This window comes from Nicrophorus vespilloides, unplaced genomic scaffold (genome assembly GCF_001412225.1).
Source record: "Nicrophorus vespilloides isolate i.1.1-1 unplaced genomic scaffold, Nicve_v1.0, whole genome shotgun sequence".
Taxonomy (NCBI): Eukaryota; Metazoa; Arthropoda; class Insecta; order Coleoptera; family Silphidae; genus Nicrophorus; species Nicrophorus vespilloides.
This window is the reverse complement of record NW_017099268.1, coordinates 27146-51584: the sequence shown is the minus strand read 5'-3', so window position 1 is coordinate 51584 and position 24439 is coordinate 27146. Positions and strand designations below refer to the sequence as shown.

General features: G+C 36.7%; 2 protein-coding genes and 2 long non-coding RNA genes across 5 annotated transcripts; 1 reads left to right on the top strand and 3 right to left on the bottom strand.

The window, feature by feature from the left end:
- Positions 1-187: 187 nt before the first annotated feature.
- On the bottom strand, positions 188-11106 carry LOC108564279 (protein yellow-like). Of its 2 annotated transcripts, none has more exons than XM_017923277.1 (8): positions 10937-11106; positions 2653-2880; positions 2281-2450; positions 1626-1721; positions 1328-1559; positions 1036-1220; positions 785-970; positions 188-706 (listed from the first exon to the last, which is right to left on the bottom strand). In XM_017923277.1, exons 1-8 carry the CDS (start codon positions 10941-10943, stop codon positions 428-430), a joined length of 1383 nt encoding a protein of 460 aa, XP_017778766.1. In that variant the 5' UTR covers positions 10944-11106; the 3' UTR covers positions 188-427. The 2 variants fall into 2 exon arrangements, with proteins under 2 accessions (XP_017778766.1, XP_017778765.1); XM_017923276.1 differs by lacking the exon at positions 10937-11106 and adding an exon at positions 7887-8044.
- Positions 1187-14275, top strand: LOC108564284. The gene is made up of 4 exons (XR_001891133.1): positions 1187-1249; positions 3547-3723; positions 3817-4084; positions 14204-14275. It is a non-coding gene; the product is annotated as an uncharacterized LOC108564284 (long non-coding RNA).
- Positions 6591-7204, bottom strand: LOC108564285. Its single transcript, XR_001891134.1, has 2 exons — positions 7143-7204; positions 6591-6952 (listed from the first exon to the last, which is right to left on the bottom strand). It is a non-coding gene; the product is annotated as an uncharacterized LOC108564285 (long non-coding RNA).
- On the bottom strand, positions 14204-22760 carry LOC108564280 (protein yellow-like). Its single transcript, XM_017923279.1, has 7 exons — positions 22468-22760; positions 15628-15753; positions 15318-15564; positions 14995-15217; positions 14745-14931; positions 14496-14690; positions 14204-14436 (listed from the first exon to the last, which is right to left on the bottom strand). Coding segments are annotated over exons 1-7 (1191 nt in total). The 5' UTR covers positions 22470-22760; the 3' UTR covers positions 14204-14225.
- Positions 22761-24439: the final 1679 nt, after the last annotated feature.

Sequence of the window (24439 nt, the reverse complement as noted above, 5' to 3'; positions counted from 1 at the left end):
AATGAATTGTTTTCTATATTTTCAAAATTAATGATTGGACGAACAGGAAATTGAAGCTAGATTTTTCATTTGCATTTTTATTTAACACTAAATACTTTCATTTAATTACTGTTTTATATACAATCCCTGAATTATATAAGTTTATAAAATAGTAATACAATAATAATAATAATAACACACGTAATAATAAATTTATTTTTTTGTTTTCTACACAACTTTTTGCACTATTTCGCACGGCGAAATGAAGAAAACGATTCTGCTTTTTCGTCTTCTTCTATTCGTCGACGAATCACAATTATACTTTTTCGGCTAAGCGCTAATAATACGAATGGCATGTTTCTTTGCAACAATACTTACAGTGTACTTAATTATTACGGTATGTTTGTGTATAATTATAGATATTTTTCTTATTCCAGTTTCGTTAAAGTTAGTTGGCTATGGCTTCGAAGCCCGATGGCATAATTATGGCATCCTCGTCGAGGGTGGAGCGCACTCCGAACGTCGGTCTGGAGCCGGTGTAGCCTCCGCCGTACGTGCTGGCGCCGCTCATCTTTGTCCTGCACTTGGTCTTGTCCAGAAGATCGGACACTTTGCCGGCGCTCACCCTGAAGTTGACGTCGTTTGGGTTCAAGGTGCCCGCGGCGAGCTTCTGGAATCTAGAGGTCAAAGTCCAAAGCTCCTGCTGTCCCCTCGAATTGGTTACCACCTGCAGAGTAAACGCAACGAAAGTATTAAGTATTTATTCTATGACTAATGTTCTTTTGTTTTTTTCAGATGGACATACCTTGACTCCGCTGGCGAACTGCAGACGAACCGTATCCTTGATGACGGTGTCGATGTACCTGCCGTACTCGACGTTGGCGGTGTTCCAGCAGTTGATGCTGGTTTCGGTCATCAGTCCGAAGAACATAATTCCGTCCTTGTCGATGGCCTCGGCCGCCGATTGCGATGGTCTGTTGGTGAGTAGCGTCTGCACGAACGGTTGGTTGCATATTAATAATTATAATCTTTAATCGAAAGGTGGATGCAGCTTACGTTGAAGATCTCCGGCGATGATTCCGGACTGTGCTTGAAGCGAGTTTCGTTACGCAGATGAGAGGTGTACACCCAATTCTCCGTCGGGCTGGACATCGCGTGGTAGAAGAGCTTCCTGTCTTTATCGGGATGGTAGCGTTCCAGATCCATGCCCAAAACGCCGTCCATCAAGTCGAAGCTGTCTCCTGAAATACGAAGAACGATTCAATATAGGGTACGTACAATCATAACTATAAGCGCGGCGCCAAGTTACAGTATCATATCCCGGCGCATCCACCATTTAATTTATTACCTTGAATCCTGTAAGTACCGAAATTGGGATAAGGATACATGGTTTTATCTGTGGCCTTCCACGCCTTTTCGTGCTTGACGTCATAAACTATGATTGAATAAGTTTGGCAATCCGCAACGTAGACGAATGTGTCGCGACACTGTTTATCGCGATTATCGATGATCGGCGTTACAAGGACTGAGCGCGACTCTAGCAAATTTTTGGGAATCGTGAAACGATGCAGCACTGCGTTCTGTACAATAAAAAGACAATAAGTTAATCAAATATATATATATGCGTATTCAAAATTTGCGCTCACGGTGTTCGTATCGAAGGCGATGATCTGCGGTTCGCAAGTTTGATGGTCTCCATAGCGACCAGTATCCAATACCCACATGCGTCCGCACTCGTCGATCTAAACAACAAAACATATCAATTATTAAGATACAAAAGCGATTCATTTTCCGATGACCAATTAAAGCGCATTTTTTTTTTTTGTTTAGTATAAATTTCTACTTTCAGTTAGTTTAGTATTAAACGGAGAGCAGCAATGTTTGCAAAGCGCACGTTCATTGTTGGCGCGAGCAATTAAACTAATTCTCATTAGTTTCCTTCGCATTACGTGTCGCAGCAGCAGCAGCAGCAAGTGGAGAAAGTCATATCGGTTTCATAGACATACGGCATATTAGCTGCACTTGTTTTGTTTTTCCACTTTTTTTTTAATTTTATTTTGCGTGCACGTTCATTATTGCCAATGCTCAAATGATTAGACATTTTCGTAATTAATAATAGAGTACACACGTGGCATTCGCGATGTGCTATGTTATCATTTGTTCTGTCAACACGCCGTACGTTTAAAATATTTGCTTGTCTATTTTATGCCCATATACTTGATATCAATAGACGCATTAGTGAATAATGTTATTTACACTTCACAAGTGTTCTTACATTCGATAATTTTGATTAAGTCTCACCTTGATTCTGTAAACTGAAATCAGACGATCCGGTAAACAGCTTTCGGGGTTGCGATGCCAACTCCACGATGGATACGGCACCACTTGGTTCTTGCTGTTAACCGAACCCAGAGTGACGGGACTGCCCACCTGGAATCTGGGTATCGTCACGAACACCTTGCTACCACTTCCTGCGAACCCAAAGTTACCAACGTTACGCAACGCAAATTTCATTCGTCTATTGTTTCCAATTTGTCACGTTACTCTTTTTTTATTTGTATTTGCGGATAGAGCGAGATAAACTTGATCTACATATCCTAAGTTTATATAATAATAATTGCGTGTTTTTTTTATTTCCTCTCTCTCGTATTCTAGTAGCAATCTCTTTCTCACCTGAATAAGAAACGTCGACGTCGATAGGAGCCGGAACATGCGGAACGTAAAATCCGCTCGCGATGTCTCTCTGCTTAGCCGCTTCGCTCTCGTATTCGAACTCCATCTGCTTCCATTCGAAAACTGGCGACAAAAGTCCGGGCCTGTTGTTGTTGTTGTTGTTGCTGGGCATTGCGAACGCAAAGTTCGAGCATATGCCAAGAACAAGGCACAGGTATTTCATCTTTTCTGAAAAACACAACAAGAAACAAACAAATCTTTATAATATTTCAAGTACTTTAAAAGTTTACACATCCCAAATACACACACTTAATAAATACAATCAACAGCCGCGACGCGCCTGGTACGAACAACAAAAGTTTGCAATTTGTTATGCGTGATCGTGTTGCTGTTTTTCGTTTCGCTTCGGGTGAAACAAAGGAATAAAATCGTTAAAAAGAAGAATAAACATGAACGCATCGTGTTTTCATCCGCATGGAATTTCGTGTTTTCGCCGCGTGTTTGCTCTGTTGTTGTTTTTCGCACGTTCCTTCCTCACGTTAATTTTGCCACCTATTTACAACGAGATTCTTCAACATCCAGACGATTCTAATTCGTTATTGTTGTTTGCTTCCACTTAGCATAATTTCGCGATATTTCCAAATGTTATTCCTGCAAAATGTTCGCGAGAAATATCGTTTGGTTATAATTTTGTTATTATTATTTCATTCATAACTAAAATTTGTACTGCTTTTTTCCTTCACTTTTTTCGATTATTACGCTTTGCGTAACTTTCTAAATTACCCAGATTATTTGTTAGTGAAATTACATATTAGTTTACTAGTAAAGTGAAATAATCCAATCTACAATTACTGAATCATTGTATATTTTTAAAATGTGTCTATTTTGTTTCAGTTGTCGTCAACGAAAGTTACCTTCCTGCACTAAGAATTCCGGTATATTCCACCGTGTAGACGATTGGTGGCTGAGCTGAGCTGGTTCATATTCGACGCCAGCGTCTGCGAGGTTCTGCAAATTGCCGTACTGCAATTGAAGTCGATCCGCCTGCTTCGCATCCCGCCAAGCCACCAGGTCTGAATAGTCTCTGGCGTAATTGCTCTCCTCGTGGAGTTGTTTGTACGATTGGTAGTTGAGGTAATCGGGTGCGTTGAATGTTTGCTCCAGGTATGCATGCGAGCTAGGTCCTTGACTGTAGGTGCCTATCCGCGTCCTGGTGGTGATGGCACTCGCGCAACACAGAACCACCACCAGCAAAAGAAGATGCACTGCCCCGTCGAACATCTTTGCAGCGGCTGCCAATTTCGCGCGTTAACTTCCCACCGCAGTATGTGATTCCACTATTGGCATGTCTCTCCGCAGGAGATATATATATATTGGGATTGGTAATGAAGAGGAGTGCGTGTGGTCCCGAGAACTGGACAATCCGAACTGAGTAAGTGCCTTTTCCCGGGCCCGATTATATTTCGTACGGTGCATGCGGCGCGTTTAATTCTTTCCTTCCTTCGTCTTTCGGTGTTCGGGTCGTTGTGAAACTGGCGCACTTCGAGCTTTTGGAATTGTAAAATAGCGGAATAATAAATAGCGACCGTTCGAACTCGCACCACCACCAATGGTGTGTCAGTCAATGCTCAAGACATTCATTATGCATGCGACTCTCCCGGTGTGTTTCTCTTTTGCTGCTGGAAGTGCCAAAATCGCCGACGAACCGTGAAGGAAAGACATTGGAGGCACGCGCCAATAACTATTCCATCCTTGCCCCGCGCATTCCAAATTCCTTCGCTCCTTCTTCTTTCCCGCAATCGCTGCGGTTCTAAGATTTCGAGACTTGTCTTTTTTTTTGGCTGCTGCTGCTGTCGTCTTTCTCTTTTCATCTTACCACTCTCTCTCATTTTTGATTCCCGTACGCAACGTTGAGGTATTTCAATTGCAATTCGGGTCGGAGAAATTGGAGCTAGTTAACTGGGGCAGCCAAACATCTCGATCAGCCTTCAGGGCTACACACTACTTCTATACCATCCCATCTATATCATTAACTATTTTTTGCAATCTTCAACAACCACTAATCTCCAATTAATTTGCTTCCTACATATTTGCGCTTAATTACATCCAATTTTTGGATGGACTCGTTTAAGATTTGCAAACAAAAAAAGAAGTTTCAAAGTCCTTGACTTTAAGCAAATATATATATATATCAGTTACAATGTTGCGCAGCATGATTACATCTTTCGCATAAAAATCACATTTCCTTACGAAAACTAGAATATTTGATGCTTTTATTCATTGTTGCAAAAAAAAAATCTGCTTTCAAACTCCTTGACAGTTTTACCTTGAGAATATAATCAAAATTCGAAATGATCTTCACATTTTCTGTAGATCTCTTATCAATTTAAATTTGGTTGATTTTCAAGAATGTATCCATGCAATTATAGTAAGTACATTAGTTTACTATATCAATTAATGTTATTGAACTTATAATAGTGAAGAATCATTACATTTTGTTACAAAAATCGCGCTGTGTACGATATTTGATATGTATTTAAAAGAAAAACGGATTTGTAAGTATAATTCAATTGCGACATTTCACTTTTTACTTTCGCAAATGCGTAAACTATAGTCAATTCACTATATATTTAGATTGCTTGTAATTAGAGTGAATTAATGACCATTGCACACTTGTTATCTATTGTTCTATTATTAACTAATTGTTTTAGTAGTATTTGACTTCAAACACTAGATCCGCGTATTCCATTTTGTCATATAAATCAAGATGCTGTTGATTTTTTGTTATACATATATATATATTTGCATTAATTGTCTAATTTCGTTGTTTCTTTTTTTTTCATGCAACTATATATGAAGGTAAACGCGAAAGTGAAATATTAATATTTATAAGATTACGCCGTCTTATTCAAATTTACAGGAAGCAGGAAACAATTGCAGTTAGCGACTTTTTAATTTCTACGAAAAAACAGATTCGTGCAGATGTTCGAATTCGAATTTCAAAATCGGAAAGGAAATATCTTCGCTCAAACACGTCTATTAGATTTTTTTTTTATTGAATTATGTGAGTTTTTATTTTAGAAAATCGAGCTCGCTTGTCATAACAATTGCGTAACGAGAACTCGAATTCTGACGTTCCCTTCGATTCAGGTTAGGTTATGTTTCGCAATCAAAGATTCTTCAAGTATGTTCATATTGTTTTTTTGGTGTTTGTTTTTTTTTGCATTAGTGAACTAATTACAAATTGCGCACGGATTAATTAGAAAAGCAAACGAGCGGGGTTTCATCAGATGCCGACAGATCTGCTGTATATGTGTGGACCAATTGGTGCGAACGACGAAAAAGGATCGAAGCCCCAGTTTCTTTTTCTTTTACATTTGTTTCACGTTCGAAAAGCTAATGCGATTTTAATCACTTCGGAATGCTTTTAATAGCGATGTTATTGTTGTTGTTGTTGTAGGGAACAATAATTTTGTAAATTGGCGTGTTTTTCAATAAGAATTTCCGTTATTCTTGCGCGGCGTTGCACTTGAAATTAACGTGACAAAAATTGACAACCTCAATTAGTTGTTATGACAACCTGTTATTTATGCAGATTGTTTTTTGTTTGTTTCTTAAATGAATGAATGAATGAGCGATTAGCGCAAAATAACAAAATTTGATCGTCATTTGGTCGAGTTGGTTATCGGCTACAAAACTTTACTAAATAACTCCTCGTTTCGTCAGTTCTGTTGTTGTTACGAGTTGTTGAGCGCTCGGCCGATAATTAAAAAATAGTTTCACTATTGCAATTTACTGTGCTCGGCGAAAGTCAGCCAACTTGTTTTATTATTCAATAATAATAATTTTGCATTGTACACGTTCAATTGCGCGCACCACCGTCGATTTTCAATGTGAATACGTGAACTTACACTTCTGTTCGAAGTGTTTGGTTTTAGTTTTTTTTTTTTCTTATTCTTCGGGGCCGAATTGCAACAGCATTCCAGTTTATTTACTGGGTGTAGGTTAAATTGCCAATCGTTTTTTTTTCTTTTCATAATCCAATTAAAACGTATGATTTCATATACTAAATAGTCTGCCTTTAATTAGGAGTAATAATAATAAATACATATTTTTTGTTGTTGTTGTGGTTCACATCTATTAGGAAATGTGGTCTGTTACATAAAAAAATAATAGTTGATAGTAGATGTTTGTTGGAGGTCGACGATGTTTCCTAATGGAATCGGAAGTATAGATTCGTGTTTCTTCGTCCCACTGAAATATACATGCTCGATACGAAACGGTAATTAATGAGCGCTTTCTAAAAAAAAAAAGGAAAATTTGATCATTTCAAAACTCTTTTTTGAAGTATTTAATTATTAAGAATGTCATTGTCACATTTTGATTGTAATGAGTTGAACTAATCAAGTTTAGTCAAAAAAAGACATTATTAATAACTTCTTTTTCTACTGAAATTATACATATATATTCAAATATTTTGCAATACGAACTTTCTTTTCGGCAATTGTTTTTCTTCGGTAACTCTGATATAATTTCACGGTCATGAATCTCCACTGACTCAGTGCATATATGTGGTTTCGATTTTCTTTATAAAATTTCCATTTCGGTAATTATTTTCATTTTTGTCCCCGTTTTTTTCTTCCTAATTTAAATTAGATGAAATGTTTCCATTTTTCATATTGTATACTTTGCAAATCTTATTTCCTTGATCTTATCTCAGATTTCTGTCAGTTTATTTAACTTTTATCAAAAGATCTGAAATATTTTAATATTGCGTGTATATATGAGAATGTTATTTTTTTTTTTTTCGTTGCACGTCGGATTGCGGATTTAACATTCAGAGACAACGTTATTTATTCATACAGTAATGACCTTTCAAGCGCCCATCGCAGCAGAGAAACAAAAGAAGATAATGGCTAATTAAGTAATAAGAAATATGAAATTAAACAATAATGCGCTCCGTTTAAGTGTAATTTGCACGTGCACAATTTCATTGGTCGTTTCAGTCTCCTCGCTCTTGGACATCACGATTTTTAATTTTCGCAAACGGAACTGTAAACAACAGCGCCGTTTATTCAATTGTTTCTCTGTTTGTTTATTAGTTACGAAACAATAGTAAAGCAAAACACAGTCGCGCCGCAACTAAGCGAAATCTGATTCTAAGCAAGAACAGCGTTTTTTTTTTTTTGAATCGAATGAACGAATGAATGAGTTACGCAATGATGTGTATTTACCGATGGCCATTGATGCGCTCCGGATAGTGGATAGAGCTTCTTTCCTTCTTCGCCGCTCGAATGTCAATGCCAAACAATAATTGTATATCGATGATGACTATTTGTACAAAGCACTAGAAAACCGGTCACGATTCTTCGCTCGTCTGAGTCTCTATGTCTGTTTTTTCAACGATTATCTTTGTATTTATATACGCACATAATTAAAGTCTAAGGGGGGAAGAAAAGCAAAAAAAAAATAGGAGCTTCGTTATCTGTAGTAGTCGTTATTTTCGCGAAAATCGAGCGTACATTACTTTTAATGGCTGTTCTTGTTAGTTTAACGGCTGCCCCGGGGCAATTACTGCTTCTGCATCCATTTAAAACGAAACGAAAATATCGTGGATGCACAATAACGTTTCTCAATTAACACCGCATTACGGGTCGTTTTTCAATTGTTTGCACGAGGCGGCGGCCGTCGATAACGATAATGATAACAATAAATAACAATTCGCATTAAATGTCGCTTTAAGGTGCGTTTAATTGCTTCTCTTCCCTGATTGTTCCTTCGCGAAAATGTGATGATTCCCCCCAGTAAATATTTACTTAGTCGATGATGATGATTATTTGATCTTGAGAAATGTATATACGCAAATCCAAATGATGATCAATCAATTATTGCTGAATTACATTCACGGAAACGCTTATCTTTATCTATTTAGGTGTAGCGTATAATAAAACTAAGTAATAGCACGTCGTAATTGCGCGTTCGTAAATTTAAAAGTCAATTATCATTAATCATTGGTATGCATTCGCAATGAAACCTTTAGAAATATGTCCATTTTTGTTGAAGAAATCTTGCTCATCTTCTATTTGGTTAACTTTACAGCGATTGTTTTTCTCTTTAGGTAATTGTCAATCATTCATAGTCATTTGTTTAAATTTACATTTTGCAATTGTTTTATTCTTACTGACTCGATTGAGTCAGTTTCAATCTCTGCGATCGTTTTTGTTCAGTTGACACAAGGCTACTTGCTATATTATTATTTCGATTATTCTTCTCTGGTCTCCTTCCAATCGATTGAATAGATTCTTTGGGGAGAAATTGCAATTAAAATCAATATTTCGATGATGCAAATGATGATCTCCTGATGCGCATCGAAATTAATTCATTAAAAATTTGTCGTATCTGCGATTTTTTGTTCTGTTTAATTTCCGTTGTAGAAACGCTGGTTGCCTATATTTTTCATTCGGAATATCTGACCTATCGACTGTTATTTGACATACTGTTGTGATCGATGTCCGTTTCGATTAATTTAAATATTAAATTTACTTTATTAATAGATCTTTGGATTACGCACGATCCGGGGAATGCCGTTATTTAGATTTACATTTTGCGATGTATCGAATATAGATAGATGTTAACGGATGTATTTCGCAGATCACGAACTCTGTGATCTTACGTTGCCATAGGTAACGGCCAAAAATAAATTTAGTTTGATTATCTTCTTTTTTTCCTCATGTATATAGACAGAAGTCTTCGATTGTTTGTTGTTGGCAAAATGTGGGATCGTGGCGTCGCGCCTCTCGTTTACGTAACCCAGGCAATGAAACGGAATCATCGTAACTGACCTACCTACCGGGAGGCAAAGAGCGGAAACCGAACTGAATCGAGAGACTAGAGCGGCGCGAAAAACGCGCAGCAGAACGTCGTGCGACGAGCGGAGAATTGTTATAATTTGTCCCATTTGAATGTTAATTGAAGTGTGAAAACACGCACGCTCGTTTCCGTTGAATTTCACTCTGATATCGAAGTGGGCCGGATTACTTATGCATTCCTAACGAATCGCGTTTATTTATTTATTTTTATCATTGTTTTTATCGTTTTTTGTTATTGATTTTACAGGTGTAAAAGGGTAGTAACGCAGCAGAAGGTGGCGGAGGAGGATGATCACTTTCTTTCTTACGTAATAGATGCGCGTGTCTTCGGGATTTCCGGAAGGTCAAGAGCGGGGCGCGAGTTGTGTGTAAACCGTGTCGCGAAACAATTAACGACGGACGAGGTCGATAAACGCCGAATTCTTGCGGTCGAAACTAGTTAAAATGGCAAATAGAAAACGGAAGATGGGAAGGACTTCGTCGAATCGGTGACATCGTGTCTCGACGGTTCCCCCCCGTGTCGCGTGATTTTTATGTTGCCCGCTTATGTAATTCGACAATTATCGTCGAGCGTATCATTGTTTATCTGCGCAAAACGGATATTAAACAGCGAACGCGCTCTACGTTTCACTAAGCACGTTTCTGTTTGAATATATATATAAAAATGAGAATCCTCATCAACATTATCTCCATAACAATAACAACAAAACTCTTTATTGATAGGTTTCTATAGTAACTCAAAGTGGGTGTGCGTTGAGTTGCACGAAGGAGCGTTTCCTCGAGGGAAGACCGGTTAAGCAAATTTCAATCAAGTTTTACGCCTTTTTTTTTATTTAAATGATATAAACGTTGTTTCTTCTTTAAATATGCGATCATCTTCATTTACGTTTTGACGTAAGCGGAATTAGATATCATGTTTCTGTAATATACAATTTACATATTCCGCCACTTTAACCATTTACATTTCTAATTTGTACAGTTACGAATCGTTTATTTGTTGCACCGGAAACAACTTATCGTTCACGTCCGTTTTTTTTACTTCATATTTTTTTTTTGCAAAAGATTTCAATCCTATCTGGAATTACCATAAAACTCGATTTCGATTTGTTATTGATTTTTCGTCGTTTCTAGTGGGTGGCCGTGGATTTCGATCAATTGTTTGTTTAAACAAGTTTCGAATTTTCAGTATCGAATGAATTTGATCGGAGATGTCAATGAAAGAATCGTTTAAAAAAAAAACTTGACCTTTCACATTGAAGTTTTCTGAATTTAATTGTTTAATTTAAAAAAAAAATATTTTGTATATATCAAAATAGTATATGGTAAAGTTAATTGTCTTTAAGCTTAAATGTCGTTAATGTTTATTTGAACTATGATAATTGAGCTAATAAGTTTGCATATGAGATAGAACTTACCAAACATTTTTGTTTCACTATGACCACCGTTGCCAATGGTTTCACGAACACCACTTTTGACTGTTATTGCTTGCGTGCGATTGAATGCGGTGGTTGTTGCTCTGACGAGAGAAGAGTGCCTTGCTTACTTGCCCCGTCTGATGTCGGGACGACTCTGGTTTCGGTCAGACTAATCGCCTCGACTATATATATATACACACACACATCTATATGTATACAATAACGGAATCCAGCAATTCTTCTCCCTGTATGTACTCCACACGCGCGTCACGTCGTCCTTTTTCTTTTGTTTTCCTCTTTCCTCTTCATTTGTTTCACTCCTCACCTACCTCGATGTTATTATTAATACCTTTCCGCTTGATTATTAACTTTTCTCCACTTCGCACGGTCGTGCCAATAATCCTAATAACAAAAACAAACAGACATCATCTCAATTTTTCCCGCCAAATTGTATTATTATAAACAATGATTCGTATGTTAATCGAGATTCGGCGGCATCGGAAAAAGAGACGACGACGACAAAGTGGTTACTGTGGTTTTTAATTGCTCGCTAAATCGAGACATCGATCTCTTGTTACCATTGTCTGTACCATTGTTATTGTTATTATTAGCTCGGTTTTCCCAGATTTAGCATGGCCACAAACGTCGGAACATATGATGCTGCAATCTACTCTTTATTTTCTTATGTGGTTCCCTTGTTTTTTTATCCATAAATCACGATTGTTTTTTTCGTTTTCCAGAAAAGCGAAAAATCTTTGACAACAATCCAACTGTGATTATCTCATAAGACCCTCAACTTTGTTGATTTTGAACACACACACACAATTTCGATTTTCGTCCTTCGACGAATCGTGCGTATCGCGTTTATCATAAAACGGAGGACATGTCGTCAAAAATTATGCAAAATGTGCTCGTAATTTATTAATATCTTGTATTTGGTTTAACTCATGAATCCGTGTTTGGAAAATTAAAAATTATCGCTGCACTCGCGCGCCTAACAGAATTTAAAATTTGGCTATTGTTTCGAAGCGGCTTCGCGGAAAACTTTGTTACCCAATTTGTTTCGATTAGTTTGAATCATTCATCGACGCATCCTGTTTGATCTTTACGCAAATCGTTTTCATGAAAATCGATGTTTTTTTTATTTCATTTAGTCATTCTCGAAAATTCTACTTCTTTATGTTTCCTTTTGGGTTTACTATCGTGTCTCTTCGGCTGGCAGCAGCAGCCTCTTGCGTCACTGGAAAGTTCATTTGATGAAAGGGGAAAGCACAATTAGTTTTATCCGAAGCAGAGTGGAAACTCTCGTCGTATTCCCCATCTTCTCATCCAGGATGTTTAGTTTTCTTGATCATTTTTCAATATTTACTTCTTTCAATTTTACATTTTTAAAAGTCCATTTATTTCTATTTATCTATATTGCAATAATAATATAAATATTTCGATAGATTCTTTGTATTCGCCAACAACGAAAAATACAACTCGAAGAATGCCCATATAAATAATTAGATAAACTTGTTGTTTTTCGCATTTCCATTTATCCAAGTGTTTGCTATTTCGAGATAAAATTGAAATGGACATAGCGCGAATGTTCGCAATGAGCGAAATTTCGATATTTGTTGTTTGGTGCAAGAAAAGAATTTCCGAAATTCCGAAACGCAATTCATAACAAGTTCTTGTAAAGTAATAATTCCATTTAAAAAAAAATGAACGAAACGCAAAGAAACATTTAACTGTTGTTACGGTAGTAAAACGTATTTTGCGTATAATGTGTTGTTGTTTTAATGTCCTCGGGTCACTGTCTTTTTGATACACACTTTTAATTCGCTTCAACAGCTTCTTTTGATTCGGTGACGCACCAACTTTGTAATTGTTACTTTCTCGTTTCAATTGTTTCGAATGCTCGTTGTTCCGATTTGTAGATGGGAGATTACAAGAAACAAAAGAATGAAAACAAATTGCGGGAAAACACGGATCGAGAAGCGTGCATCGTGTTGAGCAGTAATTAAAATCATTCATTAAAAAAAAAAAAAACAAAGCAAAAAGTATCATTTATTACGTTTATTGCTTACTCATTAATTGTGGCTCATTTGCGACATCAAAACTCGTCGTTGTAAATTACGAGAATTGTAGCTTGCGTTTTTATGATTATCTATTTGTACTTTTTGTTGTCGCGCTTTATTACTACTTTTATTGCTCGGAACTTGATAATTGAAAATGACTTGAAATTCCCGAGAGTTGAAAGGTAGTAAAAATTTGGAGATGTTTTTCGTCCGAATGTGTCGAATTATCGTGGATGAGTCAAGGTCTGGGAAAACACCGATAACATTATTTTTACGTGATATAAATAATTGCCATGTATTTACTCAAACGCATCACGAAGATCCGATCATCAACAACAATTTGTTTCTCAGGGAAATGTGTATATTATTTGCATACCCTTGCATATATCTACACGCAGTATCTATGTCTGCTTCTTCTGGATGTTATTTCCATAGCGAATGGATTTCCGTCATAAATGCATCATAACCATGGCAATAAACAAGTCTTTTAAGTCCATCAAAGAAACCGCGTCGCGTTACTATAGCGACAACAATAAACCTTGCCGACGCTCTAAAAATCGTTTAATTATCAAAGCTAATTAATGCACGCGAACATCTTCGAAAGCCTCGACACAGTTTTCGTGTCCCGCGAGGATCGTTTCAATTTTTTTTTTCCCGCTTCGGACGACCAAAAGAGGAACAGAAATAAAAAAACGGACTTTTGTTTGTACAAAAATAATAAACTTTCTTCTTTATTGTCGAATCGCAATTTGCGAAGTAAAAATTACACTCTGAACACACACACACGATCTCGGAAGAATAATTGCATAATAATAGAGTAGAAAAGAAGAGAGATAAAAAAAAACTAATTATAGTATAATAACATAAAAAAGTAAGTACAAAAGAAAAGATAATTATTGTATTGCCTTAGGGGAGTAATGTTTAAAATATTTATGTACATGTAAAATACGGTTTTCGTTATTTTTCTGCTGATTGTATTAGAATCAGTAATAATATATTCATGGAAATCGGGGCCAAATTTTTTAAATTATAATTTCGTTGCAAAAAACAAAAAAAAATGTCAGATTTCGGCTGCCGATTTCGATGGGCCTAAGTAATTTTTAGTGCGTAATACGGTTTTTATGTGTTGTTGCTAAGTAATCTGTTTTGTTTAATTGTTTCTTGGATTTTGATTGATTTTGTTTTTTTTTTGTTGTTGTTACAGGTTTTTGTTCTTCAGTCAAAGTTTAAAAGTAGAGCAGACTATTGGAGAGCGGGAATTGCGGTTCGGTTGCTTTCGGCACTCTGACTATCCTCAAATTGATCTCGTTGCCGTTGACGGTCCTCCTGAAGAACTTTTGGAAGCGCGTGGAGAGCGCCCACACGTTGCCGCCGTCCTTCTCGGCCCACCTGATTTCGGCGAGGAACTGAAGCTTCTGCGGATCGAACGCCAGCAATCTGAAACGAACAAGTCACATGTAAGTAGTGAATGGATGCGGTGACTATTGATTGATCACCTCTCTTGATTGGATTTTGGGTTCCAGGATGCGATGGAGGTCTGCTCGAGCGGACTGAAGTAGAGGGTGTCGCTGAAGGAGTCGACGGCCAGACCCAAACCCTGCGACGATTTCTTTCCGACGAGCGCTACCGGTAAATCTACGCCTTCAGCCAAGGGACCCTTCCTCAGAACGGAAGTGGAAACGCTGAAAATTCTGAAAGAAACAAAAATCAAAATACGAATTTATTGTTTTGTGTTCATAGCTAACCTGTCGGTGGCCAGAGGTTGGTAGTAGAGGAGGCCGCGATTGGGGGAGAATCCAAGTCCGACGATGCCGTCCATAAGCGTGAATCGCTCGTTGTCGATGGTGTAGTCGGAGAAGTTTGGGTCGGGGAACATCGATGGATGCATGAAACGCCAGATGTTGTCCTTGGACGAGTCGTAGACGACGACGCCTGCAAAACAAAAAAAGATAAGTCACAACTGTCAAAGTTGACAGATATGTCAGTTTATCGGACCTGGTGCTGCCGTGTCTGACATGTAGACGAGGGCGCTGTCGCATTTTCCGTTGACGCTCTCGTCAATCACCAAATTCGTCATCAGCGAGGCGGGACGAAGAACTTCCTTGGGAAACACCACAGTCCGAACAACTGTGTCAGTGCGCAGGTCGAAGATCACCAGTTTCGGATCGCAGACACGTTGGAAGTTGTCGATGGAGGTTTGCACTCCCGAATCCAACACCTGAAAACATCATTCATATTAAGTGAGTGTTTTCAATGTTATTAAATTTTAACACATTTTTCGAAATAACTAATACGGAAATGTTTAATCAATATGTTACCCAAAGCCTGTTGCACGAATCCTGTCTGATCCTGTAGACGGAGACCAATCCGGTGCAACTGGTGTTGTCGACACCCGCGGCGTGGAAAGACCAATCCGGGTATGCGTCCAATTTGGGGCTGGATCCTTTGGGCGTGTTCCTCGGGATGCTAGCCAATGTGGCGGGAATACCCGCCCTCAGTCGCGGCATGGCCAATATCAGACGATCATCAGTGATTTCGAGTCCCGTGAATACGGTGTTCTCTGGCCTAAAAAAAAAGAATCCAAATTGCGATAAAATCGATCGAGTGACAAATTTACAAATGTCTCACTTGAAATTTTTTATGAATTCATAATCTGGGAAATTAAAGTCCAACAGATTCCACTCGTTCAGGATCTCCAGATCGACCGCGTTCGACAATCCCACGCACAGCAGAATCCCAATTTTCAGCCACATCCTGAAAACAAACAAAAAAAAAACAGCAATGATTATCACATTCTTGTTGACTCTGCTTCATTAAAATGCTTATTAGCATAAAAGAATTAAATGTAAATTTGGTTGCATACACCACGTTCAATTAAAACGTAATTTATGTTAATTAATTATTGGAAAATACATGCCATTCACTTGATGAATCATTGAACGATTATACAAAAAACAAAACGTTAATTGATAATTATTCAAGATTATTGAATTATCGTATTGTCCCGGCGCATCCACCATAACTCTCTGAACGATATCTCTTCAGCCAGCAATGTTACTTTATAATTTTAACGAAATTTCCAATCTCTGATAATCGTATTCGTTTTGTTTTTGCTCGAATTGCTTGAATTTCCGAATTGCCGATGTTAATGCAATAAATAAACATTAATTGGTAATAATTCCACATTAAACGGAATTAAATTCGCTCGTAAAATGACTTTCACTGGAATTTATTAATATAATAACCAACTTAATCGTGCAAATATTCAGAGGCGATGCAGAGTTGGAGAGGAGTTGTTGCATCGCGGAATTTTTTTCTCGGGAAAACTCTGACATTTCCTCGTGGGCGATCGACGGGGCGTGTGTGTATGCGGTGCGGGCATCGCTCATGCACATTCATTTGATTAGCATTTCTTGTGTTTGCAATTAATTAATCCAATCCGATTTAGCGAAGGTAAACCGGATCAGACGCAGGCACCCCCTTACCGATGCAATCGGATTAACAAGACAATGAAAACAATATGCTACAATTTTAAAATAATCGTCGTTTTTGTCTCTTCTGCGAGAGAATTAATTTATCTATTAACACGGTTTAGTTTTGTCATCCTTCCTTTCGAAAAACCATGCAATTATTCTGTCGCATCGCGTAAATATGTCTAAACAACTTTTTATTTTGTTGTTGTTGTTCTCTTTTGCAATTCGATCAGTATGCTAATTGCATATGGGAGTTTCGCAACGATCCATGCAGGCCGAGCGAAGATAAAAACTCTCGTGGGAACGGAAAACGCATTTTCTTTGGTTTCATCCAATTGTTGGGTAACCGTTGGAGTGTCTTCAGTTGATACGATTGTATCCTTTTTAATTGGTAATCATCGATCACGAAGTACCTTGTGTGCATCTTGCAGGCATCAAGTCTTCAATTAACTCGACGTTTTTAAATATGCGAATTATTATTCGGTGTTGCGTAATAGTGCGAATGCGAGAATTTAATTGCTTATATTTATAGCACAGTCGACATCCGGTTTTGGTAAATATCACAAAAATTGTCGTCGATTAAATTCAAATCAATTCACCTGCATCAAATCACGATTTTCGCCATCAAACTATCTTTGTATGCGTCTCATTTAAATTTTCATTCAATATTATTATTATTATTAATTGAACCGAGCTGTCCGACAAATTCGTTAGCTGTACAATTAAACTACGAATAATACCGAAATGAATGGATATTGCTGTGACCATGGAACGGAGCGAAGGACCGACCTTCCTCTTAAATTCCTGCTGGGTTATTCACTTGTTTGAACCATTTAATCGCGGGTGGCGGCTACGTAAATGTTATAATGATCATTGTTGTTGGTGGTTATTTCGAAACGTTCCGAAAAATTCGACCGGTGAAAACTTACGTCACCTTGTCTCCGTTTTGATTAATTGCGCTCGCACCGCTCGACGCACGAGATGCCGACCGAAAGAGAAAGAAATATTTATGTGTGTGCTGCAGCAGCGGCAGCGACGTGTCGTTTCGTAATCCAGTTCAAGTTTACATCTGCGAGAAACAATTGATCGCAGCATGTCATTGCTACGTCACTTTTTTTTTGACGTATCCGTTTGGTGTTTGGTATACCTATCAAAACGTATCTGTCTGACAACTCTGAATGTATCTTTTTTTTTACAACGAAACTCTAATATAGTTTTATTTGATATACCTAACAAAACGTATCTGTCTGACAACTCTGAATGTATCTAACGAAACTCTAATATACAGGTTATTCAATTTTAATATTTTGGAATGAGTCAGAGCAGGATTTTTGCGATGACAGCTAATTACTTCGTTTGTTTTTCATTTCGTTATTTGTTTCTGTCTTAAGTGCAACGAGCACTTAATTTACTTTAATGGATTGGATTGTGCACTAAATCGAGTGAGTTATATCACACACACATATAAAACAGCATTCGCTTTTCGATACATTAAGAATCGAAAACACGTTTTTTTTTATGCATCGCGAAATGGGTCACGCGCTGAACTCTCTCGTAACAATTGACAGCTGTCAAATTAAAAAGATGCAACTTGACGTCTGTCAAAACATCCAGTATCTAAGTGGTCAATTTACGGTGTAGAAAAACTAATCTCGGGTAATGGATGTGTCGAAACTTTTGCGGTGTAATTGCGTGGAAAATCTGGCGTCTAAATTATAGATTTTTTCTCGAAAGAAAATCGGTGCCGGCAGTTCCGTTCTTGAATTGTTTCTCTTGTTGCACCTTCGGGTGCGATTTTCGTAATCGAAAACGACTGTGTGTGTTGTTTAACAGTGGTAATAGCCGACCGGATTTTTATCAAAGCGGAATGGCCTTGTCCGCAGCTCGGCTCACTTTCGCTATTATATTCTAATTTCAACTCGTCGGATAAAGATACAAGAGCTACAGCAGCGGTGGCTGTGGCTGTAACAACAACAACAACAACACAGCTTAAGACTCTTTTTCACGGAGGACTGGGTTTCCAGAGTCCCTTCTAAATTGCATAACCGGAACTTCTAAAAATCCGAAACAAAAGCGCAAACAATTGCCTTTTACTCCATACTTACTAGATTTGTCTCCATAGTTACTAACTTTATTTATATTTGTATTGTTTATAATAGAACAGAATCGGATCGCTCAAATTCCTGGAATTTTTGTACGTTTGACCCGTTGTTCCACGCAATTTAGTTTTAGAAATCTTCGTTTTTCCAAGTTTCTTCGTATGCGACCTGCATTATTTCGCTTCGGTCGGTATCACGTTCGTTTTTTTCATTTATTTATTTTTTTAAAACGAATTACGCATCCGGAAAGGTTTCTCGTTTTCAGTTCTCAAGATTACGCCGCAACGACTTTCATATTTCGTGCAGACCGACCCAAATTCCAATTATCCTTTTTTCCATTTCCGCCCGAGACACCCGCTTCTCAAACTCAATTAAAAAAATAAATAAAATTAATTGATTGATTAATCAATTAACGTATCCCATACGCGTCACTTGGAATGTATTTAGAAATAATTGGAATTCCTGTTCCAATTAAATTTTGTCCGAAGAGAACATTTCAGTTCTTACTCTGGCGTTTACTATAATTTGATTCAGATTCGAACAACAACTACTAGAACACGTTTTTTTTTCTTCTTTTTCTGCTAATGAATTCATTGATTTCCATCTAAATTAGCCGCTCGCGTCCCAAGACCGATTACAAAGTGATTTGCATATGTTTAATTCGATTTATTACATTTCTCTTATATTTACGTAATTATAATAATTCGCGTGATTGGAGCACGAAACTCGATAAATTTAAACATCGTAAACTTGACAAAAATTTTGTTTGTCATTCAAGATTGATACATTCATAAATTTGCATACGCTCCACTTAATCACATCGTCGGGTTCACACGTCACAGTAATCTGTCAATGTCAAAAAAGACGTCAAATTTACTTGACAAGTAAATACTTGTCACTCATTATGTACGCGGCTCAAGTAACGAATATCTATTAAACTGTTGATAGTTAAAGATTCAATCTATAAAACGCAGAAATGTAATTCACTCTCTACATTTACGTTTACATTAAAAACGAGATGAATTACAAATCGGATCTTAATTTATTAGTTGCATTATAACATCGTTTTGAAGTGAGTAATAGATATGTTTATGTCAAATGTACGCGAGAAAGTGATCCAGATTTCTGTTTAATAGATGTACGTTTTTTTTTTTTGAAGTTAATTGCTCAAAAACAGATTTGGAAAGAGAGAAAGATGGTGAGAAAGAGAGTGAGTGTGAGTGAATGTAGAGAAAGATATAAACGGTTTCGGTGGGTTGTGTTTTATGAGCTCACCCAGTTTCTTCGAGAGATCTTGCATAAGTTTTTATAAAATGTGTGTGTGAGTAGTCCGGTTATGCGAGAAACTAAAAGTGGATTAAAATTTATATTTACATAAATAAAATATGACACACACAACATTAGGAAGAAAGTTTAAATTGATTTATGTATATTTTAGTAATACGAATTTGAAATGTAAACTATTGTTTGCGTTGATTTGTAATCTAGAAACTGAAATAGAGGAAACACAAATACGCGAATTTCAATTGTAAGTTGCATTCCGCCAAACTCGCGACGTTTTCCGCGAATTCAATTAGCTTGAGTCGTCGCGTGCGTGCGTAAGTTAAAGCAGTTCACATTTCATTTCCACTCGGTGCAATTTCCTTCCTTATTTGCTGCATACACATAAAAAAAAACCATTGAAATCTCTTGCCTCGCATACACGATTTTAAGTGCCGTTTTTCTTTATGTATTATGTAAAGCGCTCTTCTTTTTTTCTGTTTCGTTTTTGTTCGTTCGAGATAGCTTGATGTAAATCTGGTTAATTTCTTGGCTAATTGATTGTTGCAATGCGTTTTGTTAATTGAACCGTCGTCTTCGTTAAATTGAGCGTAACTACACCTGCATGCGGTAGTGCATAGGAGAAGAAGAAGAGGCATGACGTAATCCGATCGCTTTGCTTTTGTTATTGTTTTCTTTTGAGCGCAGGTATCGCTATTTAACTGGCATTTCGCTTTTACTTTGAATATCATCATCATCATCGCGGAGAACTCACAAATCGGAAAATGTCAAAACGAGACATTAAAAGAAACGCGTAAAGAAAAGACCATGAAATTGATTGCCTTCTTCTCGTTTCGCAAATGTCCATTGTTTACGAATTTTCAAAGCCCACTGCATCGATCATCGTTCATTACGGATTGCGAAAAATGCCGCAAATTCTATTGTTTACTCTTCGGACAAATTACTAACTTACCTTCGGCCTTGCTGCTATATTCGAAACAAAATCCGTATTTTGTTTTTTGAAATTCAGTTTGCTTTTGCTGTTAAACTTGAGACAAAAATAGTCAATTTAAAACGTGTTTTTTTTAAGTATTAATGCAAATAATTGCGAAACAAGTAATAACAATAACAATTCGAAGATGATGTTTCTTAATTGTTATTCCGCAATAACTTTTAAATGCTGTAAAAAAAACAAATTGTTGTTTGGATTCGATGTAAAATATCGTAGAGTGCTGATCGAAAACATTTGCAAAACAAAGAGAAATCATCGCGTTTACACATCGCGTACGTGTCTGTTTTCTAAACATCATTTACTTTGCTAATTGTCACAATTGCGACCGTTTTTTGCAAGGTTTTTTTTTGTGTGTATTTTTCTTGCATCGCTAGGGATATTTGCGGCTTTCACCTCACTCAAGTTGGCAAACGTATAATCTGTCATTTTGTGAATGGTCCTTGGATTCCTTCCAAGGCCTCCTTCGCAGACGTCGTATCCTGTGCCTTACAAGTAATGACATCCTATTCATATACTTAAGTAATCTGCATTATCGTTAATACCATTACAGACTCTAAATGATTTGCCAAATTACCATTTCTTGCTCATACATACGTGCAATTTTCTGCCATAAACTATATTAGATAATTCGCATAGAAACCAATCATTATTACAGCAATAACAACAAAAAACTAAAACCCAATTTGTTTCGCTCGTCGCTAATTTATTACAGTTTTATTTCGCTCGTTAATGCATCTCTCCATCTTTCACTCGGTCCGTCCATCCGTCATCTATTTCTTCATGTTCGCCTGCGTATCTCTCGCATTCGGTAACTTTCTTTTGGGATTATTCAAAAGCGATGATCGTTAATTGGAAAACAGCGCGTCGTAATTGAAATTTCTTCGTTCATGATTAGAAATTTGTTTTTTTCGTTTCGTAGCAGTTACGTAATTTTCTTGTAAACTCTTCCATACGTTTTTCAAATGAAATATTTCAGTTCAAACGAATATCCAATTTGAGAGCAGAAGTTTCAGGTTAAAAATCAAATTTTGACGTTTCATTTTGACATTTCATATTGACGTTTCATATTGACATTTCATATTGAAGTTTCATGTGACATTTATTCTGAAGAAAATATTGATTACGTTTTTAAACAAAATGAAACAATTGAATCATTTTTTTTTCTATTGTTTCAATTTTTAATCGTCAACAAATCAATTAGTAATTATCAATGTAACTGAAGACAAATTTTATATGAATTTAATCTTATTTAATTGTTTTACCGAAAATTTCATCAACAGAAACAAAAGAATAAATTGTAAATTTCTATTAAGTGATCTCCTTTTAGTTTCACGATTGATTGGTGCTGAATTTACATAATATATGCATATTAATTCATTACAATATCAAGGCGGTCATTTTTTTGTCTATTAGAAGATAATTAGTTTCGTTTATTTGGCATTGAATTTTTTTTTTTGCCAAATTTTGTTTTGACAGCGTTTAGAAAGAACTAAAATCTAATTGATTTGAAACGAAACGGAAATTTTAATATGAAAAATTTTAAAAAATAATTGATTTGAAACGAAACGGAAATTTTAATATGAAAAATTTTAAAAAATAATTGCGAATTGAAATTGTTTCTTACATTTTTTGTTTGTTGTTGGCCCTTCGCTCCCTGATGTATGCGATTTGAAATCCAAATGTTTTGAAGCGCACTTCACAGTGTGGTGTCTCGTGTACAGAAAAGAAGTTGGACTTTGTGCGTGTCCTTCCTGTTCGGTTTCAAAGGAGTCGCGCGACTGAAAACCGCGGCCGGCGTTCAAGACTTTTTAGCCTTCCACGCGTTATAATACTCGTCGTACACACCCATACACACCTCCGGCAGGTATCCAAGAGTGTGTGTGTTTTCTGGTGGGGTTCTCTCCATCTCCTCCGCATCGACAATTGTTACATTTGCAAACATACACTAACTACAACATGCACGTCGTTACTACATTGACAAAACTTTCGCTCTCATTTGGGCGTCACCGGTGGTACACGGAGGTGCACTTGGACGACGACCGACCTCCGAAGACTCTCAAAAACCAGAATTTTGGACCTACTTTTACTTGCAGAGTAGAGCATAATCCGAAAACGGCGGACACGAAAAGACTCTCTTAAGACACGAACACGGGAAACACCTTCGAGGAGAGAGAATTACCTCACAAAAACAGGATGTTCGGAATTAAACGCCACGTTTTCCTCTGACTCAAAAAAGAATCTAAAATAAGTGTACACTAATTAGTAGGTTCAGCAGGATTTGACCTTCCCTTCGAAATAATAAGAAAAAAAAGTTACGAAATTTATGTTCAACAATCGCTATCAATCTTGGTTCTATTTCTAAAACACGTTCGATTAATTTATAAACTAACTAATAATAATAAAAAGTTACGATTTTACGACTTTTCTCATTAGTGAATATTTCGAAAATCACCCAATTTTTGAAGGGGAAAACTTTAAAAACTGATGCAACAATTTATGTTTCTGTTTTTGTAATATATTGTGACAGAAATACATTTTAAAAATGTTCATATTTTGATCTATTTATAGTAGAAATTTATAAATTGGAATAATCAAAAACGTCAATTGTTTCCTTCAAACTAAAACATTTGTTTTTAACCTGAAATGTAAAATATCTATAAGTGAAACGTCAAAATTTGTTTATAACCTGAAATGTCAAAATATTAAAAAATATCTATAAATGAAACGTCAAAATTTGTTTATAACCTGAAATGTCAAAATATTAAAAAATATCTATAAGTGAAACGTCAAAATTTGTTTATAACCTGAAATGTCAAAATAGTAAAAAATATCTATAAGTGAAACGTCAAAATTTGTTTATAATTTGAAATGTCAAAATAATGAAAAATATCTATAAGTGAAATGTCAAAACCTGAAATGTCATGTGAAACGAATTATAATTATCTGCATTTAAAATATGTTCAATATTGTTGATTTCTGTAGCATTTTCTTCCGATGAAACGAATGCTTTACCTTTTGACAGGTTGCGAAATGCCCGGGGGCGTCCTTGCAACGAAAGGAAAGTAACCTTAAATCGGTCAGAAAAAGAGTTTTTGAGGTTTTGAATTACCAATGATGATCAAATTATCGATTATTATGCAGATTATTGCATCTAACTAAAATTAAATATCTTCCCGGAAACGGACGGACGGACGGGTAACGCGATATGCGTTTGCAGACATTTGTCACGTATCCATCCATGGCTAGACGTGATATCGTATTCCGACAACTTTCATTTGCTCACTTGTTTTTTTGTCTCTCTACCACTCTAGAGCTTTAACTGTAACCGAAACCAAAAGGTAAAATAATCTTAATCATTTGATTACCTGGAAACCCTTCAACTTTGTTTTTTTTTCCTCATCGCGTCCAGCAAATTCGACAAGTTTTATTTCACCTTAATGAATTTCTTTTTACATTTCTCTCTCGAACGCACACACACACACATTCTCCACATTATGCACAAACTTGTTTATTTTTTTCTCTTTCATTAAACGTTTCGATCTTAATGAGCTCGTGCCAAACGCGAGATCATTACTTAACAGACCGGGCGCATTCAC

Excerpts from the sequence above, each read along its gene's own strand:
- LOC108564279 (XM_017923276.1), bottom strand. Across the intron at positions 2,451-2,652 it reads CGTCGACGTTTCTTATTCAG|GAAGTGGTAGCAAGGTGTTC; the intron begins GTGAGAAAGAGA and ends TTGGGTTCGCAG. Across the intron at positions 971-1,035 it reads CATCGCCGGAGATCTTCAAC|ACGCTACTCACCAACAGACC; the intron begins GTAAGCTGCATC and ends CCGTTCGTGCAG.
- LOC108564280 (XM_017923279.1), bottom strand. Across the intron at positions 15,218-15,317 it reads ATTCGTGCAACAGGCTTTGG|GTGTTGGATTCGGGAGTGCA; the intron begins GTAACATATTGA and ends TGATGTTTTCAG. Across the intron at positions 14,932-14,994 it reads GTCAGACACGGCAGCACCAG|GCGTCGTCGTCTACGACTCG; the intron begins GTCCGATAAACT and ends TTTGTTTTGCAG.